We start from the raw sequence: 22,905 nt of genomic DNA on the forward strand, positions 1-22,905 counted from the left end.
TGGACACTCTAGATTTTAATCAAAATTTATGAAATCAAACTTAAATCAAAAATTTATGTTTTTTCCGTCTCAGAAACATGGAATTCAATGACATCTCGTAAGCAAGGGAGTCGATACCAGCCTATTCGATTCAGTGTTTCCGAGATTTATGAACATTGAATTTCAAGTTTGGAAGATACGTCGAATCGTCGAATTCTGTGTTCGGGATAGTCGATCGTTTGACAGTAATTTTATGCAATGTAAGTTTCGACGAGTACTTTTTTAAGTAAAGCGAAAACGAATGGTCATCTACTCGCCTTTGTTATATACAAGTGTAGGCCTATACTGTGTCTTTATTATTGTAGCTATCGTAACGTATCGTAACGTAAACTTTAATGTACAGATAGTTAAGTTGCATCTTTGTACATTGCAAAAATAAAGAAAATGGTGCTTCAACTTGCCTTGAGATAAAATATCAACATTAGTATTAAAAGTAATTAGGCTAATATTTCATACAGTGAACTTATCTATGGTTTTATAAGGTTCTCCGTAAAAGAATGTTGGAATATTACTCGTTAACCGTAATAACTGTTATTGTTACCTGTAAAAGCACAGTCGAACCTCGTTAATAAGAGGTCCTTTGGACTTGGCAAATTACCTTGTTATAACACGAACCTTGTATCATCAGGAATGAAAACAGTGAAAACGAAAGGATTGGGACCTAACAATTTCCTTGTCTTAAGCAGAATCTTGTATTAACAGTGATCTTATTTACGAGGTTCAACTGTACTGTAGGCTAAGTAGTTCTAGAACATTATTAGTACATGCGACACTTTGTTAAAAGTGCTAAACGTGCTTTGTGTTAAGGGTAAGCGTTTATGATCGAAATGTCGACGCTCGTTTTTCATTGAGTCTTTCAACAAGCAGTAACACAACGAAAATTCCAATAAATATGTAAAATTTCAAGAGTTTGTTGCGATCGTGCCCAGATTTGTCCCCTTGTGGCAGGTTTACACAGGTTATAAGTACCCGTTAATTTCCGCCCTACACCTGTGATGTCCACAATTAAGTTGACTTTAGACCCAGCAAGGACCACCCAGCCCTGTTTACATCGTTTCATACCGATCTGAGGTTTTGGAGTCCAGAGACTTTGGAACCGTTGTGTTATGAAGAACGATTGCCTCAGTGTCTTGTAACATAATTACGTTTTCCGTTCTCCCCTGTCTTGGTGCTGTTAACAGAAATTACGAACACCCCTGGGTGGTGGAGAGCTCCCCTTTAACCACTTCATGCACTGTAGTCCGACGACGCCCCCAGACACAAAGCTCACCGCGGAATGAGCACAGGCAAGCAGGGAGAGAAGCATTCTCTCACTGTCCAAAAAGTTGGGGCTGCGGCTGGAAATAGCGCGTGCGCCTATGGAAGCCACAGCCGCAGCTACTTGCAATAGAAAGCATATTGATTGCAGCCATGCAATACACTTCTCTTCCTCGCTCCCAGCCACTCCCGTCTTCAAGCTCTCCAGCAGCGACCTCCACCCTAGAGGGCGGTCTCCTCTCGAGTGGTCACGAAGGGTTTGATGGTAATTGTGTTCGGTCGTGACGTGATGAGAGCCAACGCCTTGCTGCTAATAAACCTCTCCCACGTGATCATTCTACAAGAGAGAAGTGAAGAACCAGCCCAGTGACTTCCTTTTTTTCTTTAAAGTTGACGGACTGTTCCACTAAGCCTGTCAATTATTTGCAAGCTACATCACAGGTAGGTTGAAATATTCCAATTTAATGAAATCGGTATGTGCATTTAAACTACTGCACTGTGACTTGATCTCGTCTCTATTACAATGCATGTGGTAACGTTCTTACTTGTTGCATTCATCTGACCAGCTGGATTTCTCAAAAGAATGCATCATCTCTTCTGTCTCGTGCAGTCTGCAGATGCATGAAAGACAGGGAAAAAAAACCCGAGTTGCGATTAACCATGAAAGGAAGGCATTCCTGAAACTTCATTGAAATCTAACATAAGGAAATAAGATATGCATCACTGAATATGAACAATTAGCAGAGCACCTCGTAAAGGCAATAGGCGTCCTCTATACTAGAACATCCTCATCACTTGGCTTTGCCCATACTTTCACCTACCCGAGAGCGCGAAGCCAGCCCCGGTACGCCTGCTCTGATTCACCCACTGTCACCAGACCGACGTTGCGCTTGTCGGACATCCTGAAGAAGCTCCTGAGTTTTGCGATTTCCTTGGGCTTGAGGTATTCTAGAAGTTTATTCTGTGGTAAATTAATTTCAAAATAGATACGGGCGTTTCACAAAAGTGCGCCTCCAAGAGTCTGCAATGCGTTGACCAACCATGGTGTGCGAAATCTGTCGACCCAATGCGCGTTTGGAAAGGGTCGACACATTTCGCGTACTGTGATTGGTCAACGCGTAGCGAACTCTTGGAGGCGCACTGCTGTGAATCACCCGTACTGAAGGAATGTCATGACTCTGTCCTTAAATAATATCAACTTCCCTTGTTTTGGATTTCTCCAGCCCAAGGAACCATTTAGAGTTTCATATCTTCCATCGCTAAGCTTTATTGGTACGTATGTTAGGGCGGTTAGTTCGGCTGAATATCTTTGTTTCTGTCTGGAAGAATAAGTGTCAAGCCTTAGAATACGTCTCCTTACCTGCGGCTGTCGCTGCAGCCACTTTATCGTCTCCACCATGGAATAGTCCCACCAGGAAACAGAGCCGTCGTTGTCGCGGTCATACGTTCGAAACTATCGTGAGAGTATAACGACAAGAGGGGACATCATTTCTTTGCCATGGGCACACTGCACTCCATGGCGAAGGTGACGAGAAAAGAAGCTCTTAGTGTTAACGACATGTGGACAATTTAGTTTTGATCGCATCTATTTGGCCAAGTGCGTTGCTGTCGGCCTGGGATGCGGCCAAAGTTATCGTCGCACCCGTTATGAATCTATTATCTGTCCTGCAAGATGGCCACCACGCAAAGCCTCTGTTGCACATGACCATCAATATACTCCTAGAAATCGAAGCTGGTTGATTTGCTAAGTGGGGAATCTTACCATTTCTTCGCATTCCCTAGCCTTTGAACTTGGCAAGGACTCGTTGTTTTTCTGTTGATAGTTTATGGTCTCGTGTTCCATGTAGTCAGTTATATTGATAACAGAATCTACAAAACAATTAATACACGTACTTGAAGTTTTCGTGATGGTACTTCTGAGATATAAAATCATTGGAGGGGATAAATAAATATCCACTCGTCTAAAGTGGATATTTACCCATTCCAATGATTTATAACAATGGGTCATTGTAAAAAAACACAGGGGGATGCGATTTCACTTCAAATGAGTGGACAAATTATCCTCCACATCGCTCTTGAGTGGATTTTCTCTGTCTCTATGACAAAGAGAAGAGGGATTCTCTTAAAGTACTCCATACTCTCAAGAGGAATCCAGTGGAACTTTTAATTTCTCATTTCTGACTCGATTTCGTTTGTGTTACCTCCATCAGCGTCGTAGCTGTCAAACTGAATCATGAGCTCGCTCATGTTGTCCATGGGGAGAAGTTCGCTCAGAGTTTCCTGAAAGTTTTCAATGGATCAGAGACAAGCTCAAAATTGCTTGTAAATTACACGATGATGAAGGGAACTAGTACGCAACTAGCCCCCCAAAAAGGACACGCCCCTCACTAAATGGTGCGTCATAAACCCAGTCATTATCTTTTGAAAAACTGGAGGGAATTTGCCCTATTTGGAACGGAACAAAAGAAAAAGAAATATGGCTTCCTATCTTAACGCAATCTTACGCCTTCTTTACTCTTGTTTTTTAGAAAACATAACGCTTAACAAACAACAATATGCACAAAGAATACTTTGACAATAACCAAAGCCAGCCAAAACAGAGAAAAGAGACAGACTTTACAAACATTCAAGAAATCGAGAAAAGAGTTTAGACCTAACAAATAAATTCATTGGTATGACAGATGAAGATATATCTGTGACATCCATATTCCAGTCTGGCCAATAATTTCTTTCAAGTAGGCCTTTTATTTGAATTCGCTCCTGTTGGAATATGAACTCACGCAATCAGGGCAACTCCAGCCGATATCGCTTTCCGCGTTCTCCATAGCACGGGACGAGTTGGTGTCAAGCCCCAGTCCCCGACCAATAAGGCAGCCATGGTGATACGGCTGGCCGCACACCCGACAGAGGAGCGTCGTGTCCCGCTTGTACATGGTGCAGATCGCGCACTGGTCCTCTGTCTCGCTCTAGAAGTGTCGGAACAACGGAAGGTGTTCCGATTGAGCGAAGCGATGAAAGGGGAGGAAGTAATACAGGAGACGGTGAGTATTACTCGATCTGTTTGTCTGCAACTTATGAAAAATAACGTCACTTTAATTCAACACTAGGATTTCTTGGGAAAAGCGAGTGATTTTGGACACCAAAGGGGTCACAGTGTTCCTGAAATGAACTTTGTGGAAGTACGCCTAGGCCAGAAAATACAGTTTGCTACACTGCAAGTTCATAGTTAGAACGATGGATTGGGCACCGTGGTGGTGACTTCTCTTTTTCAGGTAGCCTAGGCCTACCAATTTGTGCAAAACTGAGATTTTTCGCCTTTTTTTACTTGGCAATAAACAAAAATGATCTCAGTGATTCAATTATTCTGGGTAAAAAAGTAGGCTACACAACAAAATACCTGGGGCAGTTCGGCGTCGTATTTCAGCTTGCCCTCCGGATCGTGGAAATCCAGCGCCCGCAACTCCTCCTCGCGAGTCAGTCTGGCATTGTACTCTTCCGGCGGCTCAGACAGCGTCTCCGTCGGCGGTGGCAAGAGCCCCAGTCTAGACCTGCGCGATGTTTGGAGATTAACTCGAGATCTCGTTTTGTGAATGACTAATAAACTGGTTTCAACGACCCCCACTTGTTCCACTAATGACCCTACCTTTTCGAGAAAGCCTTGGACCAGGCCGACGACGCGTGATGACCCTGCACGGCCCCGTCGGTCCTTGCGCTCGGCCGCATAGCACTGATTATCATGCTCAGCCTTCCGACTCGCTTCGCCTGCTTCGTTGCTTCGCCCACGTCCACCTCCAAATCTTCCTCCACCTCAAATCGCTTCTTTTTGGTCACAACTGTGCCCATCTTTACGCCTAATAAGTTCCAGAAAGTTTTGCCCGAGGCTACGACAAACTTGCAGTCTTTAAATTAGGGCATATAGCGCGCATCAGTCGTGTCGCACTATCGTACATTGTTAAGCGTCGCGTTAAGTGGATCAAGCTTACTGGAAAGTTTATTTTGAGCGCGAGCGTTTATTCAAAGAATAAAAACACGCGCAATGCGACTGAACGCACAACGGCCACCATAAAATAACTAATTATTCATATTTTAAAATTATTAGTATTTTTTATTCGACATTCTACACAATTATAACAAAAGAACAAACCATGTATTTTACAAGAACAAAAATGACAATGACACGTACAAGTAGACACAGCAAAATACATTTCAAATACTCAAGGCTGGCAACAAATGCCAGGAAAGGGAAAAGTTAGCTTAATAGCTGTGACTCAAGGGCCATTTCCAATGCTACTACCGTACAGATACATATAGGGCCTATATACGTATTCATGCATATAAAATGGTTATTTATTTATATTCATTAATAATAAAAAGTCAACGTATATGGCAAAAATAGTGACAAAAATAATGAAACTATAAATGGGATAATTGATAATTACCTTATTACAAAAATAAAAGATTTTTAAAACAAGAGGAAAAAATCTATACAAATGTAAAATCTCCTTTGTATAAAAACAATACCGTGACCCTGTAAATAAAACTTAACAAGGTGCAGTATGTGTAGATTGCATTATCAATCATTGAAGGATTAATAATAACTTGAAAGTAATCAATATATTTGGAGGGTTACGTGGGAACAACATAAGTGGGCACTAGTCAATATCGTACAAGAGTTGGTCCTTAATGAGTGATCCAATGTTTAAATGGTATCTCAACCATCTCAGTTCTCAGACTTTCTGGAAGTTCTTCCCCGTAACGGGCAAAGACATTGTGTTTGATGTGGGAGAGTCCCCGTTGGGGTATTAAAATCAAGAGAGATTGTGTCTTAATACGGCCGTTTCACAATAGTGCGCCACCAAGAGTTTGCAACGCGTTGGCCAATCACAATGCACGAAATTTGTCGACCCGATGCGTGTTTGGAAAGGCGTCGGCAAATTTTGCGCGTTATGATTGGCCAACGCATTGCAAACTCTAGGTGGCGCACTTTTGTGAATCGCCCGCATAATTAATGCGACTACCAGATACGTGTTAAATTATTCCACTGGAGGGGCCGACCGGGAATAAGACGGAATTAAAAGCTTTTTACTCATGTAATTATATCTGAAATACTGAGAAGGAACCAACGAGACTTTATTAAATCGACTAAATTCATAATTCTATGTCAGGACCCACCTTCGCTGAAGGGGTGACAGTTCATATCTTACAGACGGTAGACCCAAGTTATTATGACCCCTGATTACTTTGCTCAACCCCAACAAGGGTGAGGGGTGTGGTCGGTTCGGTCAACTGACATGGAAATGCACAGGGCCCCAGGTCGTATTCAAAACTCCCGACATGTAATTGAAACCAAAGATTGTATAAGGTAATTCGACCACCAGAATTAGAAGCCATTACTACGGTGGCACAACGCTTGCGGACAGGTGGTACGCGCGCGTTATATGCCTCTTCGACCAACAAGGTGTCGTGATTTGCCAAATGCACGAGCGCTTCAAACTTAGAATGTGCGTGTGAGTGCGGTGCCACCATACCGCAGTTATGGCTTCTAATCGAATTAGTTTATAGCTCTTTGGACTCTCTCAAAAAAGTCACTTTCTACAGATTGCCAAGTCCATCGACATTAATTTTCGTGACGCTCATCGGCTGCCCCGATTTTGAACATTATCCGGTTCGTAAGTGTGACGTCACTTCAGTTTAAACCACGCCCACTGCACACGTGTACTGAACATAGGGTTACACATGCATTGATCGCCGTTTACATTACATGGAACCATGGAACCGGAAATTAACGCGCACCTTCAGCGATCGTCCAATGAGAGCCTGCAAATCGAGGCGCATTTGCCTTTGTGACGAAGTCACTTACGAACCGGATTGGATCGGCATGCGCGGGATTTTCGAACATTTTGCACACCACTAGCGCACCCGCACCACGGACGTATATATAAAAAAATCTGGCTCGCAATGCCCTCAATCAGCTTATAGACATCATTGAATCCACTTGTAGCCATTTTACCGTGCCGAATACAAAGCTTTCCTCGCAATGCCCGCCTTTGTTCTCCCTGCCGTCAATAGAAGGGAGCCAGCCCACGCTTTTGTATTTTGCTCGGTAAAATGGCGCGCTGGTTGGCTTGTATTTCATACCATGGAGGGTGTGTTCCTTCCTCCATGTTCATACAAAGGCGTTGCAAGTCCAGATTTTTTATGTACGTCCGTGACCCGCAGCTGTTTGCGCTTATATACGCAGTTACAATTTTCCTACGAAGATGGCGTCCACTGAGAGAGAGACCTATTGGCAAATTCACCCTCGGTATTGGGAATTTACGTACAGCTGAGGATTTCCAGCCATAAAATGATGTGAACCGTTTGCTGATTGAAAATAAAAAAGGTATGTTCTTAATATAGTTCCTGCAACATTGTGGTATCGATCATTCAAATCCGACTGCAATCACTCGATCACGTACGGACGTGCGAGTCGTGCCGAAACTAATTTGTTGAAACCTATGTTACCCGTACACGTGTACGAACGTACACAAACAACTTGGATGCCGCGCCTCTTTCAATATATCGGTGGGGATCGATAATAGCGCCCCCTACAGGTTTCGATGGAGGTAGTAGACTGGGTACATGTATTAGTATGAATTCATGATCAATCCTTTAGCTAACGAAAAGAGCTAAAAAAAGAAGATTTTCTCACATTTCTTTGGTTGGTGTGCACTACAGCGCCTCTCTAAGTACTCGGAATACTATAATAAGTGCTTTATTGGGCTTCAATTGATATTTTGATAAATTTGACCTCATTTGAGAGGTCATACAGACACTCTCTCCCAAGTCAAGCTCTGACCCCACGGCTAAAAGGTACATGTGTTTTTGACCTTTGCCTACGTACGATTATTACGTGGCCAGGGAATTTCTCATTCATGTTGAGGCATCTGTGCTTGTGCATCCCGAAGGTAAGGAAGAAAATCCGGCCTTTTGAACCCATTTCCCCTTTAAACAGTCTTTGGTTTGTTGTTCTTGTCGTCTGTATGTGTATTTTTGACTGTTTGTTTTCCTAAGTTATGGTGTTTTTGATGGTAGTCCTGCTGCCGCCTTGGCTTCGCTCGGCCTGGCTGGCTCCGCGGCCGCGTACGCCGTTGTGACGTGATCAGGTGATGGGTTTTTCGGGCGCTCCGCACGGTGTAGGCCTAGCCGCCCGAAAGAGTTAAGGAAAACGAATTTCTGTTTTGATTATCTCCAAAGCCATCACAGGGGTTGGAAAATTCTAAAATACTCCCCTATTAAAAGTGTAAAATTTATAATAAAATTATGAATGGTCATGTCTTGCTGGTTCTTTCATGGTCATGATGAAAAGAGTCCCATCTTTGTTGCAAAAGTAACTAGGCCTAGGCCTACCCCTAGAATTGTGTAGTTATAAATTCCTCTGTTTCGGAGTGGCAGAATGACGAGCCCCAAAACTTTAATGGCAAAGAACAACCAAGCATGTTGGGCTGAGTCAATTAAAATAATTCACGATTTGAATATGCGACCTTCGATTCAATCGAATATCTGATTATTCACTTTTAGTTGGAAGATTTCTTTCTTTTTTAGGTAGGCAGAAAAAGTTCCACAGTTGTTGCCATGGCAGCCAAACCGATTGTCATATTTGTTCTTGGAGCACCAGGTTCGGGCAAGGGAACACAAAGTGCGAACATCGTCAAGGTGATTCAAGATTCCTTGAGCATAGGCTAAGCTGACAAGATGGAGGGCTTTTCTTAATGGCAAAAAAAGTTGATAAACACTGGAATGTTGGGAAATTTTAGATTGCAACTAGTAAAAAGCTGTTGTTATTAATTTTCAAGTTCACACAATAATTTCTGGTCCAGTTTGATTGAGACTAATTGTTTGGGTTGAATATGTACATTTATAATTGTAAATTTGTGAACAACAGAGAGTCATGGCTAAGTGTACAGTTCCCACCTCCATAACGTAGTTAAAGCATAGAAAAACGGCTTTGAAGGGATTAGGAACAGTCAGTGTTCTGCGTTCTAGCGTGCTTGCATTTGACCATTTCAAATTGATTTTTGGGTTCACATCCCTCAATCAAACTGGAACAAAATCGACTGGGAGGCCTGGAATTTAATATTTCATATGCTAATATGAGAGATGCCATCATTGTAAATGTGAAGATCTGGGGTCACAACTGCTGTAGTGGGCTACGGGCGTGGCAGGCATCACACATTAGTAACTGTTGAGCATACAACACCTTTTGCTACTGTACTGGCACGAAGTCATTGCAACACTGCCTGCTGATTTGATGAGAAGTTTGTCTAGAAATACCTGTTTCAAAAAAAACTGTTCTTAAAAGGATGAAACAATCGGGATGGGCGTTAAAATCCTGGCAGGCAGTGATGCGAACCTAGACTTTTATTATCGAGCATGCCCCAACCAGTGGAGTGGAAATGCTGGTGATAGTGTCCCTGTTTTAAAAAAAAAAAACCAAAATACTTCACCCTCATTCAGGATTGAAATCTGGTGTTTGTGCTCTCCCTTAGGAGTTTGGTTTTGTCCATCTCTCGGCTGGGGACCTTCTGCGAGCCGAACGGAATACTGGGTCGGATATCAGCACCGTTATTGAGCAGTACATCAAAGATGGCAAGATTGTTCCTGTGGAGATCACCGTAGGACTTCTAGAAAAGGTCTGAAGTCCAACCTCTCCCCTTCTTGAAAGTTTCTTTTCCTATTACAGTGGTAAAAGATGGGTTGATGGATATTTTGTGTTTTACTTAAAATTATTTGGTCCCAAACAAGCGAGTTGGGATGACAATATATCTTCTGATTTTGGCTTTCTCATTGATTCAAAAATTTGCAGATGAAAATGGTGTATTGTTGAAGTTGGTAAATTCTTTTCATCAGATTTCCTGCCGACAGTTGTAATATTAATTATGATTATCACCTGATTGCATTCAGAGCGCTGAGGTAGTTCGGATGTTAAACAGTGCATATTCATAATGATGAAGTGTTTCTGTCGTCGTTCGGGAAGAGTCAATATATGTGTGCACATGAGATCTATGCTATCACCACGGCCATACGCCGACTCTCACTCGTACTTTGTTATCAACTGACCTTGCTGTCCGGAGATACAAACATGGCTCTTGAGATGAGATTTCATTCTAGTTTGAAAAGTACTCTCTACGAACAGACGTGTAGTGTAGTGCGCATTCATATCTATAGTTCTTTGCTGGACAGAAAGACATTGAAGTGGAGAAATCTGACAGAACATGTTGAGTTGATCCAGTAGGCAGAGTTGTAATGAGCCACTCATTTGCGTGACTCGTCGAGTCATTGTTATGTAGTGACTCGAGTCGAGTCATTGTTATGTAGTGACTTGAGTGGAGTGTAGTCACTCGGCAAAAAAGTTTGAGTCAAGTCATATATTTTGCTCGAGTCAATTTGAGTCACAAATACCGTATTTACAATAATACAATAAATAAAAACGAGAGAATATTAATTTTTGGCATTTGGAAGTTTACCTCCTGGTCGGTACATGTGGTCGCATCACATCTTCCTCTTGAGCATTATAGTCCGGCCTGTAAGCCATTGCAAATATTTTGGAAGTTCTCATGGAAGTTTGCTTTCATTTTTGGTACTCAAGTCTTCTTAACTTTCACTTGAGTCTGGTCTTCTGATGAGGGATTCAAAATGAGTCACTGACTCGTGTCATTACAACTCTGCCGATAGTGCATTCTCGTTTGCCGTGCATTGCATTACAGGCCATGAACGCCAGCAGTGTGCAAAAATTCCTCATCGATGGATTCCCTCGCAATGAGGACAACCTCTCAGGGTGGCAGAAGACCATGGACGACAAAACGGACGTGCGATTTGTTCTCTTCTTTGAATGCAGTAAAGATGCAAGTATTTGTTCTCAGTTTTTTGTTTACTGCTGAAGAAGTAATTTGAGAAGATCGTGACACGATGTGGAAAGAAGCACAGATCTACAGTATTTGGATCAAATTCACTTGTTAGTCAAATCTGTTGACAATTGACCTAAACACTTTTTGTCCTTAAAGATCAGTCACATTGCTTGAATGGAAAAAGGTTATTAAACAGGTACCCATAGAATGACTAACGTGACAGCTTCTCTTTGCATTTATAAAAAAAGTGTCATTTGGGAGTTCAGTTCCGTCGCGAGAATGCTCGGAGTGAAAAAAAATGTGTCGATAAGTGTGGCAAACAAATCTTTTAACCCTAACAGTCCTCAATCCTTCACCTGTTGGAGGATTGAGGACCGTTAGGGTTAATGATGTCATAATATAGCTCTTATTGCCCCAGAGTTTCTTGACTCATCTTGCCGTAATAGGGACTTTATAGCGCAATAACAGAAGAAAGTTGGGTATAAAGTAAGTTGTCTGGGGGACCAAGAACTGAACTATGCAAGAGGCGGAAAAGCAATGTAATTAGGATTACATGGAATAGTTTGGTTGCTGTGTTGAAATAACTCCACATCCTAGCCTGGCCATGCTGTAATTGCACAGTTAATTTCAAGCAAGCACAGGGCTCATGCATGAGGGCGCGTTCGCCCCAAAATAATTAAACAGTTGTATAATTGCAGAGCCGTAGTGTGACGTCAACAAAACAGGCTTCTGTTGGATGCTTCCAATGACTTTTGTTTTCACTTTGCCTGATGCATGTATGAAGGAGAACTTCAACTCGAGCTTTTGACGTCAGTAGCAATCTTTATTTAGTTTTTTACGTAACAAATTTATAAAAAATGAAATTATGAATTAACACTGTGACTGATCTTTAAAATAAAACAAACTTTGCTGATGCAAGCCACAAAAAGACAAAACCAGGTATCGCTTTCAAGGATTTTTTTTCACCCTCAACAGATTATACGAACTGTTTCATACGTTCATTCCCCTTTGGTCTTTTGTTGGCACAGATCCCAAAATGTTCACACCTTTTTTGGGCCTGATTTTCAATTCTTTAGGTGTGTGTTGAGAGATGTCTAGAAAGGGGAAAAACCAGTGGCAGAGATGACGACAACATAGCCAGTTTAGAAAAAAGGTTTGTGGGTTTTTTTTCCACGCTTTGTGCTTCATTCAACTGCAAAATTTGCCCCGGTACGAGAAGTGAAACTCTACCAATTCACCCGAAGTAAGATCAAGTTGACATTTCCTTCCTTTCGTTGGCAAATTTCAGTTCCATACAAGTGTTTACTGCCTAATAGTTTCCTCCCAACTCCCGGCATTCTTGACATTATAATGTGATTCTTTCACCTAACAACATCAAGAGACAAGACCCAAAGAGTGTTATCATTCTGTAATGCTCCAAACCTCGTTCCCACGGCCACTGGAGCATCATGCTACCCCTTAACTGCTCTGTCGTCAGAAAAAAAATGGTTTTAAATTAGATATATCGTGGATGGGTTCTTGGTATGGTCTGATGAATCTGTCATTCTAAAATTCAGCGCTACTTCCTGAAAAAAGGAAAGACATTAATGCTCAACTGTGGGAGACAGCAGTCAATCCAGACCTTCTATAGTAAAGATTGCGGTAACACCATGTATTTTGACATAAATACATGGTGTTACCGCAATCTTTACTATAGATCTAGTTTCTTTCACCATGAAAACCTTTAAGTCTTATAAATCCAGACCTTGTAATGAATTAGTCACAAGGATGGAGCCAACAACAAAGGTTTTTTGTGGGGGCAGGGACAATTGTTTTTTTTGGGGGGAGTAAGTGACTAAGTGTGCTTCATTTTTTTGAGGGGGGCAGTAAGTGTGTTTCATTTTCAGGTAACCTTTACGGCCCTTTTGATGAGGGATACATTTTGGAGTTCATTGCACACTTCTCTATAGAGCAAAAAAAGACCAAAATCTTCTTTCTCATTAAACAAATATTCATGGCTCCTTTTTGGGGAGGGGGCGTTGTCCTTGATCCCTCCCCCTGATTCATCCTTATTTGGCCAAATGAATAACATGAGCATCAATAGGAGATTAATTCATCATTTAAAACACACTTTGTGTGTGAAATTTTAATTGTAATGAAGTTCTAGTGAATGACTTAGTGCCTTGTTGTGAAATTCTTGATCCGTTCTGCCCTTTCTCCTGCTCGTAGGTTTGTGACCTATGTTGACCACACCAAGCCAATCATTGATCAGTATGACGAGAAAGGCATGGTTAGGACGATCAATGCGGATGTTGGCATCGATCAGGTGAGACCAAGAGAACAAGTCCACTTTCCTCATTTGTGTGCACGCTGCGCACTGCTGATTACATAATCCACCAGCGAGAGAAGCAGTTGTGATAAACCGTCTTGCTTAGGGACAATTACAGTTTGCCACTCTCACCAGTCACCACTGAGCCACAGTACAAGGTGTCTCGGCCGCGAAGGTACATTTCTACACATGTCTGCGAAATGAAAACATGCCCTCAGTACTGTAGACGAGAATTTATGCCGACAAGAATTTATGCGGACTTTGTCAACGGAACATAACCCCTCCAGCTTCCGCCAGCTGCAGAGGATAAGTAAACACCAAAATCAATACTTGCCACTTGCATAACAGTGCCGAGGCAAACAAGTCGATGGGAGTTTTCCTGTTTGTTTGATGAACACTCACTGTTGTTCTTTATGCTGCAGATTCAATGTGGAGGCAGTCGAATAAAATACTCTGTTCCCTTCTTTTTGACCAAAGTCTATTGTTATGTGGAGATTTGTATGCACAATAAAATATGAGGGGTGGATGCAGGAATTTGGGGGGGGCGGAGGTCAGGCTGGAAACTTTTTTTAATTTCTCATTAATTTTTTGCGGACAAGTGGATCTTATGATGAAACATTGAAATGGTATTGGTGGGTGTTAGTTATTTTCTCATATTTTCCCCATGTTTTACCCTTTTTGGGGGGTCTAAGAGCTGGGGGAGGGGGGGTTGATCCTCGAATCCCCCTTTAATCTGTGCCTGAATATGGTGCATAGTAAAATATAGCTCTGGCAGAAGAATTGATAATTCCAATCTTTTCTGATTTTACCTCGGAATCAAAAGTTGGACATATTTGAAGGTTCTTCTTTCATGGGATGTGTTGCTTTCTTTTCATTTGCCTCAAAATATTTATCTTCCCATTTCTGTATTCACTTCCTCTTTTTTGGTGACAAGCCTTTCGTTCCTTTGTTTCTTCAGGTTTTTGAAGATGTCAAGAAAGTTTTCAAAGCTGAAGGTGAGTTGAATATTGAGCACACAATAAGTACGTCCGGCTGAACTGGTGGGCAAGGTCGGGTGGAGCTGTGATTTTGGGGTTGTCACATACTTGCCCTGGCTCAGGTTCTGCATATTTTGAAGACAGGAGGACCAGGCAAACTTCTCTTTGATGTCGGCATAACAGAAAAGAGAGATGCTCTTGACTTCAGCTTTCTAGAAGATGATTTTGCCTCTTTTGAATGTTCAAACCCGAACCTTTGGTGTTTTTGTCAAGAACTTTTGAAAACTTCCATAAATCACTGGCTCAATTTGTACACTTTAACGTCCGAGAGGCCTCGATTCTCATGTGAATAACTATTGCAGGGCTCTAACTCCCTGAATCCTATGAAATCTGTCAAAACCCCTGACTTTGAAGGACACAGGTGACCGGTGTTCACCAGACTGCATGTACTTAACGATTCTTTTATTTTACTTTCTATTCCCATTTTTCATTTTGCAGGATTTTGAAGATGCTCTTGGCCGATCATGCCCCAGAATCTTTTATTTTTATACATTCTACCAGTTCTCTCCAATCGATACTGCGTGAACTATTTAAGTCTGCATCTTATAGACATAAAGTGTATTTGTAGTGTGTGCATGATTTACTAATGAATTTGGTACGAAGAACTTTCCCCGCAAAAAAAAAACAAAGAAGCTTTCCGAAGTTTGATGATTCCATATTAGGTTGTGGGTATTGTTATTGATGAAGTTCTTGGCCTGCTAAATAACAGCTTACCAAATGGTGGGCTTAACACCATCTTGTGGAAAAAGAGAGGGCACCCCCCAAATAAAATTCCCTCTTCCCCTCCAAAAATGTCTGTATCTCTTCGGGAGTGAAATGAAAATCGAGTCAAATTTCTGATATTCTGGATTGCGCGCTAGACTTTTTTCTTTCTAGATAAGCCGTGACTACTCAGGTTTTGTCTTTCAGAAATGCGAGGACCAAAATTTCAGGTGCAACAATTTCTGGATCTTGGGGTTCGCAGCGCAAATTTCTTTGATTTCCGGACACTTCATTCAGTCCCGTAGCAAAGTTTTCACAAACTTTCTCACTAGTTGTAAAAAAACATGACGAAATTTGAGTGCCATGTACTTATGTCAGTCTTTGCACTGCAAAACAAATAATGGTACGACTGATGCAGTTGTTTTGTGTTGAGTTAAAGCCGGTTCGTACTATAGGCGAAAGGAATTTGACATCACAGAAGATTTACAGCGAGATTTTGCTCGAGTTGAAGTGTGTCCAACTTTTGCAAATTTGCAGGGCTTCTATTTGATCTGACGTCTCAAATTGTTGCATTTTTATTTGCTTTCGCATGAAGGATGAACTGGAAAGTATACATCAGGTAGTGGATGACAGAAATTGACACTGAGAAACTTGTTTGTAAAACCGTTTAGAAATTGACAATGGTGTATGCATTATCTTCCTGACAACCAGCCTATTAAACTTTGGACATCACCACCGTTTACGGCTTGTGTCCAGAATTTGAATTGATGAATTTAGTAAATGGTTTCTTAGGTACTGTGTTTATTGTATGTCTACAGTCAAGTATGCTGTCAGTGGGTGCAATCAGGAGACCATTTTGTTCATTTTTGAGAACATTTTAGTAGTTTTGTATAAATGAAACTCTCAACATGGTCCACTTTACATTAGGCATGTATACCTTTCATGTATATGTAGCTTACGTACGGGAGTTTTCAAACTATTTTTTGATTACTTTTTATCACGTTTATATCGTAGTGAACTCGTAGCAGGTTTTTCATCGGTTTTTAAGGGATGGAATTTGTAGTATTTTTGTTCAGATGTGATGAAGTTCAGAGGCTCTCTAATCAAGTGCCTGTTTACATGTCATTTGCATGCAGGTAGGTTGTATATGTATATTGTAAAAATGACACCAGGATCATTTCTCTACCACATGAGATTACACCGCATACGTATTCATGATTCAAATGCACTTCTTTTATTGGTGAACATTCGGAAGTAACGCTTCCGCACGGGGCTCAATGGGGTACAGATAAGAGGAGCTCGGGCCAAGACTGGTTTCGTACAAAATATGGACTCGGTAACCGTAATGCTTGCAAGCTTTGTTTGCAGGACAGGTTAAACTAACTGACGAGGGAAGCTAGGAGTCCATGTTAACAGAGAGACTGGATTTTGTCAGGGTAAAAGATTTCATATGATACCATTGCACATCTGGTTATTATTATTAATTATGTCTAGTAATGACACTGAGGATTCCTCAAAAGCGCCATAGGCACTGTAGCTCGTAAGCCTGAAGAAAACCTGTTGAGAGGAGACAGTGAGAAGCAGTCACAGTTTTTGAGGTGGGAGGAAAACCCCAGAGAAATATTCTGGATAAAACCCACAGAATCAGGTAGGGACTGAAAACCCAATCCACATGTGGACCGGGCCGGGATTCGAACCCCGGCCGCAGAGGTGGAAGGCGAGGAAAGAACCACTATGCTAACCTGACTCCTAGGTATTACAATTAATACACAGAGAGTAAAAATGAAGTTGCAAGATTTTTGAACCATGTAATCATTTTAATAACGGAGCAGTACTGTAAGCACCCGCCAATAAATCAAGTGAAACAGATTCGTTGAATTTTGCACGTCAAAATTCTTTCTTGGGGTACGATAAGAGACATGAACTGTGACTGGGTACGCCAGTATCAGCTCACGTTCTTGTAATATGACGACCTCTATGAGAAGAAAAAATAATATGTAGCAAAACACAATCAGCCCTTCCATTCACTCACTGTGCGTGACTCCAACTTCAATCTGATTCAGTGCCTACTGTCTACTTGAATAAAAGATGTTAACAAAAATACCGAAAGTGTGTTCTTAAAAGTGGGACGTGTGGGGGGATGACTTGCCCGACCCATGGAAATTTGAAAAAGTGGGGTTGCTTACACTAAATGACATTGGGGGGGGGGTTTTTGTTCACGATAGAGTTGCTTGTCTGTAATACGTCTTACATTCCTGCAGAACCTTGTATCAAAACAGCAGATTTATGGATTTTTAAAACTGTTCTCCCTTTTATGAGTGCTACTGAGTACATTTTGGTTGTTGGTAAGTCTGAAAAATTCTTCCGCCCAAATTATTTCCTCCCCGTGAGCAAGCGGGGGGAGATTCAATAGCCCCTCCCCCCGTAACAAAGTGGAGAAGATGTACACCCTCCAACCCCCCATGATTTACATGTATGGTAACCAACATTCCTTTCATACAGTCCATCTGCTATTAGTAGTAACTTGTTATAACCAGTGAAGTGTCTGTGAAGTACCCGACTTCAACACCATGCGCTAGAATTGTGAATTGCTTCTGTTGTCTGCTAACTGGATGCCTGGGCCCTGTCCTACTTCTTGGACGTGGTCCGCTTGTGCTTTGGCGTCGTGGCCGTCTTCCGGAAGAACGTCAGCTTCTCGCTACCCTTGGCGTCCTCCGGCCGTATGGTGTGGAACACCTCATCCAGGGTGTCCATCTTGTAGGTCTCGGTGAGCCGGCGTTCCTCCCGGCCCTGGACTGCCTCCTTGCGTTGCTGGAACTTCACGGCTAGCTGCTTCTTGAGGATGCGCCGTTGCTGGGGGTCGGGAAGGAAATAAATGCAAGCACTGAATTTATCATCGTAAGTCCCTTGGTCAATACTTTTTTAAATTCAAAGTGGCTTGTTTCTTCCAAACAAATGATGTGATTGCTTAGGAATGCGACTCTTTTGCAAACCAAAAATGAACCTGTCCTGAGTTCATAGAAATTATTGCTGGGAACATTCCTAAATCCTCCAAAATGCAAGAAACCCAATGATGCATTCTTGAGCGCGAACTTTCGAGGGGCAATCAAGCCCCATGTAAAGTTAAAATGGTTGGGTTCTATCTTTCTCAATCTGAATTAATACCTGGTTCATTTTAAGGATGAAAGCCCCTGGGTGGGTGGTGGGTCGTGGATTATAACCCCTGAGCTGACACAGGCAATGGGCATAAAAGGACATGACTGCCAGCTGGATTCGAACCACGGACCCTCTGATCAAGACGCGCAGAGCCTCAACACTGTGTAATGCTAACCAACATCCTTAAAATGTCAAAACTCCTATGCTTTATAGTAGTTTATCCTCTCCTACCTCGTTTGGTGACACGTATTTGGGGTTTTCATACAATGTTGGGCCTCCAATGCTGCCCTTGAAGATCCGGATAAGATTGAGGCAAAAGCGTGGGCCGATCTCCACCAACGATCCATCCTCTTCCAAAATCTTCAAATATAAACCAGGAAATCTTGGGTTTGTCGTAACAGTTGGAGAAGTCGACATTAACGTCCAGTGTCTCAGTAACCATGAACCTCCCTGGTTACCATAATTAAAAGAATGGATCCAACCACCCTTTACCTTTCCAATTCCTTTAGAAGACAAATGCTGTTTTGATGACTGGAAAGTCTTTGCCATGCTAAAAATTATCAACGACTAGCAGACGAAAGCTGGTTGACCTCTTGAAGTTGGTGAATGTAGTTACTCATTGGTCATTTCTGACAAAAAAATTCATAAAGTGAAATAAAAACCATGTGCGTCAATAAATTTTCAACACTTTTTGTCTCACCTGGTAGTTTCTGAACCAGATCCTGTTGTCAAGGACGGAGAACGTGTAGATGTGGTCGAAAAATGGCTGGCTTTTGGGGTGAAGATTAGGAGTGCTGAATATCTGCCGTGCAAAAGATGTCAGAATGTTGCAACTTCATCGGTAAGACTCACAGAAAAGAAACCGTCAATTGACACAAAGTTCAGAGTGGCTGGCAGAATTTTTTTGTCCTTGATAAAATTTGTTCTTTTTTTTACATCCTGCATATCTTTTTTTTTTTAAAATATGCATAGTAAATTACTTCTTGTTGAATATTCATTGGCAAGAATTCACGGGTCAAAGTTTCTTTACACTGTGAAACCAGATTTTCAGTATATATGTAATGTGTGTTGCATTTTGTGGCCCTATTGTATGACTCTACTGAATGATGTCTGGCAGAAATTGAACGTGAAATTGGAATAGTTGTACATTTATTATCATTTGGAATAGAAGTGGTAATTTAAGAACACTGAGGTTTGAATTGTTGAACACTGTTATCAAGGAAATTCTCCTTTTTTTTTTTCAATTCAGCACCCTGGACGAAAGTTGGTCAGCAGAAAATCTGTGTGCTTGGTGACGTCATGAAATTTGATCTGAGCTTGAATTATCTCTGGCGTGCCGCTGACCTGAATAAACAACTCTTTGAGTAGCCGATAGTGTGGTTCCTCGTCAAACTCCTTCCCAAATGATAAGATCGGTCTGGCGCCCCGTAGACAGTTGCCCGTCAGTTTCAGCTCACTCATGGTGTGTACTAAACAACAGTGAAGGGAATCCTGTCCATTATTGCAGGTCATTGAAATCACGACGGAAATAATCAAATTCTCTAATTATCACACACCACTGTTTCAAAAATCAAACAGTTGCTTAAATCTGTCTGATGTATCTCCTACACATCTGCTTGACAAAAAGCTACGGACCATTCCAAGACAGTTGTTAAAACATTTGCCCATAACCCTAACACGCCTGGGTCCTTTAAAATCCACCAGATTTATAGAGAATTACCAGGATTGGGATAGGTACTGCCTCGTCAAAACTGCTTAAAATGGGACCCAATACTCCTTGGAAACTTCAGAAGTACAAAGATCTGCAACTAAGTTCCTGCATGCTGTTTAATTTTTTTTCAGATTCCGGAGATTACTTGTTAAAAAAAACAGAGACAGTGATCGAAAACAAAACCTGGACTCACGATTTTCTATCAAAAATTTGGCTGAGGGTCCGTGTGGAACATTGGAACACCTAGATATATGGAAAAGATCAAGTTAGTTAATAAATTTCAACCTGTATGGCAACCGTACAGTTACATAGGTCCTTCAAAATGGCAGTTGCACGGCAGTCAACTGTGCAAAAAGTCTTGGTTTTTGACAATTTTGCTGAATATTCAATAGTTGGCAGGATACGTCTGTCATTAATAAGGAGCTTCTTGATTGGGCAGTGACCATGTGACTACGTTTGTCTGTGACGTCAATCTACAGTGATCTCTATTGCTAAAACTGGTTGCAAGCTCGTCAGGGAGAATTAGCAAATTACATTTCTTTGTTGTGATGAAGTTCACAGGTTTTGTGCGCATTCTGGGGAAAATGACTGTGCCTCAGATACACAAACCATGGACTGCACCAAAAACAAACCGCAAGCATGTAATGGACCCAATGTTATGGTGAAGTCAAGTTATCCAGTATGACAGAGCTAATGTTTCTTTCAAAATTTTGATAATAAAACACGAAGAAAGTTCCTGGTGCCATTTCTCTAAATTTGTTTTCGTCTTTGGTTTTTCGCTCACCACATGAAAAGATCCTTCTTCTTGCGACACTCGAAGAAGATGCACTTGTTGCAATTCTTCATGTCGCATATCTGCTTCACAAAAGTTCAAGAGAAGACATTCAGAGCCTTAGCAAATAATGTAGGAGGAGGGGAGGGGCAAGGGGTGGAGCTACTGAGAGGGGATGGGGGTAGCCTTGACCACAGCCCCACGTTTTGAACAGAATCTGGAGAGTTAGCATTGAGAAACCTTGCATAGTCAAGCTGATTTTAATAGCTCACCTCATTAATTTGGGACATACCAGCTCGGGCGTTCATTTTCACATCTGAAAGTAAAACAAAAAGAAGCTGCGTCAACCTTGAATTTGATTCAACTTCAGATGATTTGCTCCCAACAATTGGCGATTTTAAACTTGTCTCTGAATGAGCTGCTAACCAATGGCACTTTCCTGCTTCCTCAGCCTGAGACCTTAAGACTCTACCTTTCTCAGCATACAGCTATCTGAGTGTCTGAGTCCCAGACTTCATTGGATTGAGTTTTGTACCAACCTTCTTTGGAGTGTGGCATCAGAGTTCGCAGGTCAAGCATAAGGTGGCGACCTCGGTAGGACACGCCCCTCGCTGCGAACACCAGCACCCTCTGTTTGTTTATCCAGGCATTCTACATAAACAGAAGTTGAAAAAAAGTCAACAACTGTGGCACCGACCGGTCAGTCGTGCAGGAAATCTCAGACTTAAGTTTCTGTTTGAAAAACTGTCAACACCCAAAATGTTATCAACTATCATCAATTTACAGTTTAACAATTGGTGGCTACAATAGATTAACCACAAGTGCAGTGTGAAAGAAAAAATCATCATATCAGGTGTGTTTGCTGCCCGTTCTGCAGTCCCTTGACATGCTTGAAATTTGGGGACAAGCCGTGCGTCGCTACGCCGCGCAACTGATGCAACGGCATACTGGCTAGGCCTTCAGTTACTTTAATACGTTAATTTACAGCAGGCAACGTTAGGCCTAGGCTTAGCCAGCATGACAAGCTGAAAAGGCTCGCACTCGTCACGTCGCTATGCGGGAAGCAAGTACTATGTGACCTAACAACATGACATGCACTACAACAGTACAAGTACATGTGCATGTACAACGGTTACATACAACGCCAACATGGTCAACGTACCGACAGCTGAACACTTTTCCCCGACGTTTTGTTTGTCTCATCGGCAGCCTGCTTTGTTTTCCTTCGTCTCTTGTGTCTATTCAAAATTTCTTGAGCTTTTCGCTTCACCATTTTGAATTCTCATCAAAATCAATGGCGCTCACGACAGAAATTTACGAGTTCCCACCTCGCTGGGGAGACTCAACCCTGACAAACGTAAATGCACGTGTCGCAATTTTTCTATGGAACGGTTACCCACCGCATCTGTGGATAGCCCCATTCATTTTAAGCCGGCTTGAAGAACCAGTTTATTTGACGCCAACATAGACTTGCTAAAATGTCCTTCCTCATTCACAGTGATCTCTGAACTTAACAGCTTGACTTCAAAAGTTTCTTTTTGAAGCTATCGTAAGTTAGTTGTGACAACCCCTAATTTCACCGTAAAAACCTTCAAATTACGGTAAACATGGAACGTTCATAAGGGCTCATTTTTAAAAGCTAGCCAATAACATACTGCTTTTGAAAAGTTCCTCTGAAAAGGTGGAATGACTGTGGATAGTGGTAGTGAGGCTGCACTTGCAAATCATCCCTAAGGGATCCTTACAGTAATACTGAGCTTATAGATACTAGCAACCTAATTAAAAGTGAGAGATTAATTTGTGTCACAAAATGCCGCTGTCTAGCTAAATTCATGTTGATTTCACCTTCAAAAGTGAGCAGGATAAGTGGACATGAAAAGGTGAAGAATTACAGTCAGGGCACCAAGGGGGGGGGGAGTGGCCCCTTTTTTCAAATTTCTTTGATTCTCATCTCCGACCCGCCTTATTTTAGTGCCCGACTCTGTGTGTAATTTATTACCAAGGAAACATAAAATTTATGATATTCTCTAAAATTT

At 41.8% G+C, this 22,905-nt stretch overlaps 3 protein-coding genes and 1 long non-coding RNA gene across 5 annotated transcripts; 2 read left to right on the forward strand and 2 right to left on the reverse strand.

The window, feature by feature from the left end:
• Positions 1 to 297: 297 nt before the first annotated feature.
• Positions 298 to 5,283, reverse strand: LOC110977719 (uncharacterized). The gene is made up of 9 exons (XM_022232065.2): positions 4,940 to 5,283; positions 4,694 to 4,844; positions 4,077 to 4,262; positions 3,498 to 3,576; positions 3,059 to 3,165; positions 2,657 to 2,749; positions 2,118 to 2,257; positions 1,842 to 1,907; positions 298 to 1,633 (listed from the first exon to the last, which is right to left on the reverse strand). Exons 1-9 carry the CDS (start codon positions 5,137 to 5,139, stop codon positions 1,519 to 1,521), a joined length of 1,137 nt encoding a protein of 378 aa, XP_022087757.1. The 5' UTR covers positions 5,140 to 5,283; the 3' UTR covers positions 298 to 1,518.
• Positions 5,284 to 7,910: 2,627 nt separating this feature from the next.
• On the forward strand, positions 7,911 to 17,099 carry cmpk1 (cytidine/uridine monophosphate kinase 1). Of its 2 annotated transcripts, none has more exons than XM_022232066.2 (8): positions 7,911 to 8,243; positions 8,881 to 8,991; positions 9,825 to 9,968; positions 11,043 to 11,180; positions 12,260 to 12,336; positions 13,392 to 13,488; positions 14,450 to 14,486; positions 14,967 to 17,099. In XM_022232066.2, the coding sequence occupies exons 1-8, from the start codon at positions 8,211 to 8,213 to the stop codon at positions 14,972 to 14,974; spliced, it is 645 nt and encodes a 214-aa protein (XP_022087758.2). In that variant the 5' UTR covers positions 7,911 to 8,210; the 3' UTR covers positions 14,975 to 17,099. The 2 variants fall into 2 exon arrangements, with proteins under 2 accessions (XP_022087758.2, XP_022087761.1); XM_022232069.2 differs by having other exon boundaries at positions 8,885 to 8,991.
• brix1 (biogenesis of ribosomes BRX1) lies at positions 16,442 to 22,258 on the reverse strand. Its single transcript, XM_022232196.2, has 9 exons — positions 22,032 to 22,258; positions 21,409 to 21,520; positions 21,142 to 21,185; positions 20,882 to 20,952; positions 20,291 to 20,340; positions 19,731 to 19,855; positions 19,087 to 19,188; positions 18,618 to 18,746; positions 16,442 to 18,083 (listed from the first exon to the last, which is right to left on the reverse strand). Exons 1-9 carry the CDS (start codon positions 22,140 to 22,142, stop codon positions 17,859 to 17,861), a joined length of 969 nt encoding a protein of 322 aa, XP_022087888.2. The 5' UTR covers positions 22,143 to 22,258; the 3' UTR covers positions 16,442 to 17,858.
• Positions 19,094 to 20,852, forward strand: LOC110977772 (uncharacterized). Its single transcript, XR_002597992.2, has 2 exons — positions 19,094 to 19,227; positions 19,636 to 20,852. It is a non-coding gene; the product is annotated as an uncharacterized LOC110977772 (long non-coding RNA).
• Positions 22,259 to 22,905: the final 647 nt, after the last annotated feature.

Source organism: Acanthaster planci, linkage group LG12 (genome assembly GCF_054643075.1).
Source record: "Acanthaster planci isolate LZ-2023a linkage group LG12, COTS_SCS, whole genome shotgun sequence".
Lineage (NCBI taxonomy): Eukaryota > Metazoa > Echinodermata > Asteroidea > Valvatida > Acanthasteridae > Acanthaster > Acanthaster planci.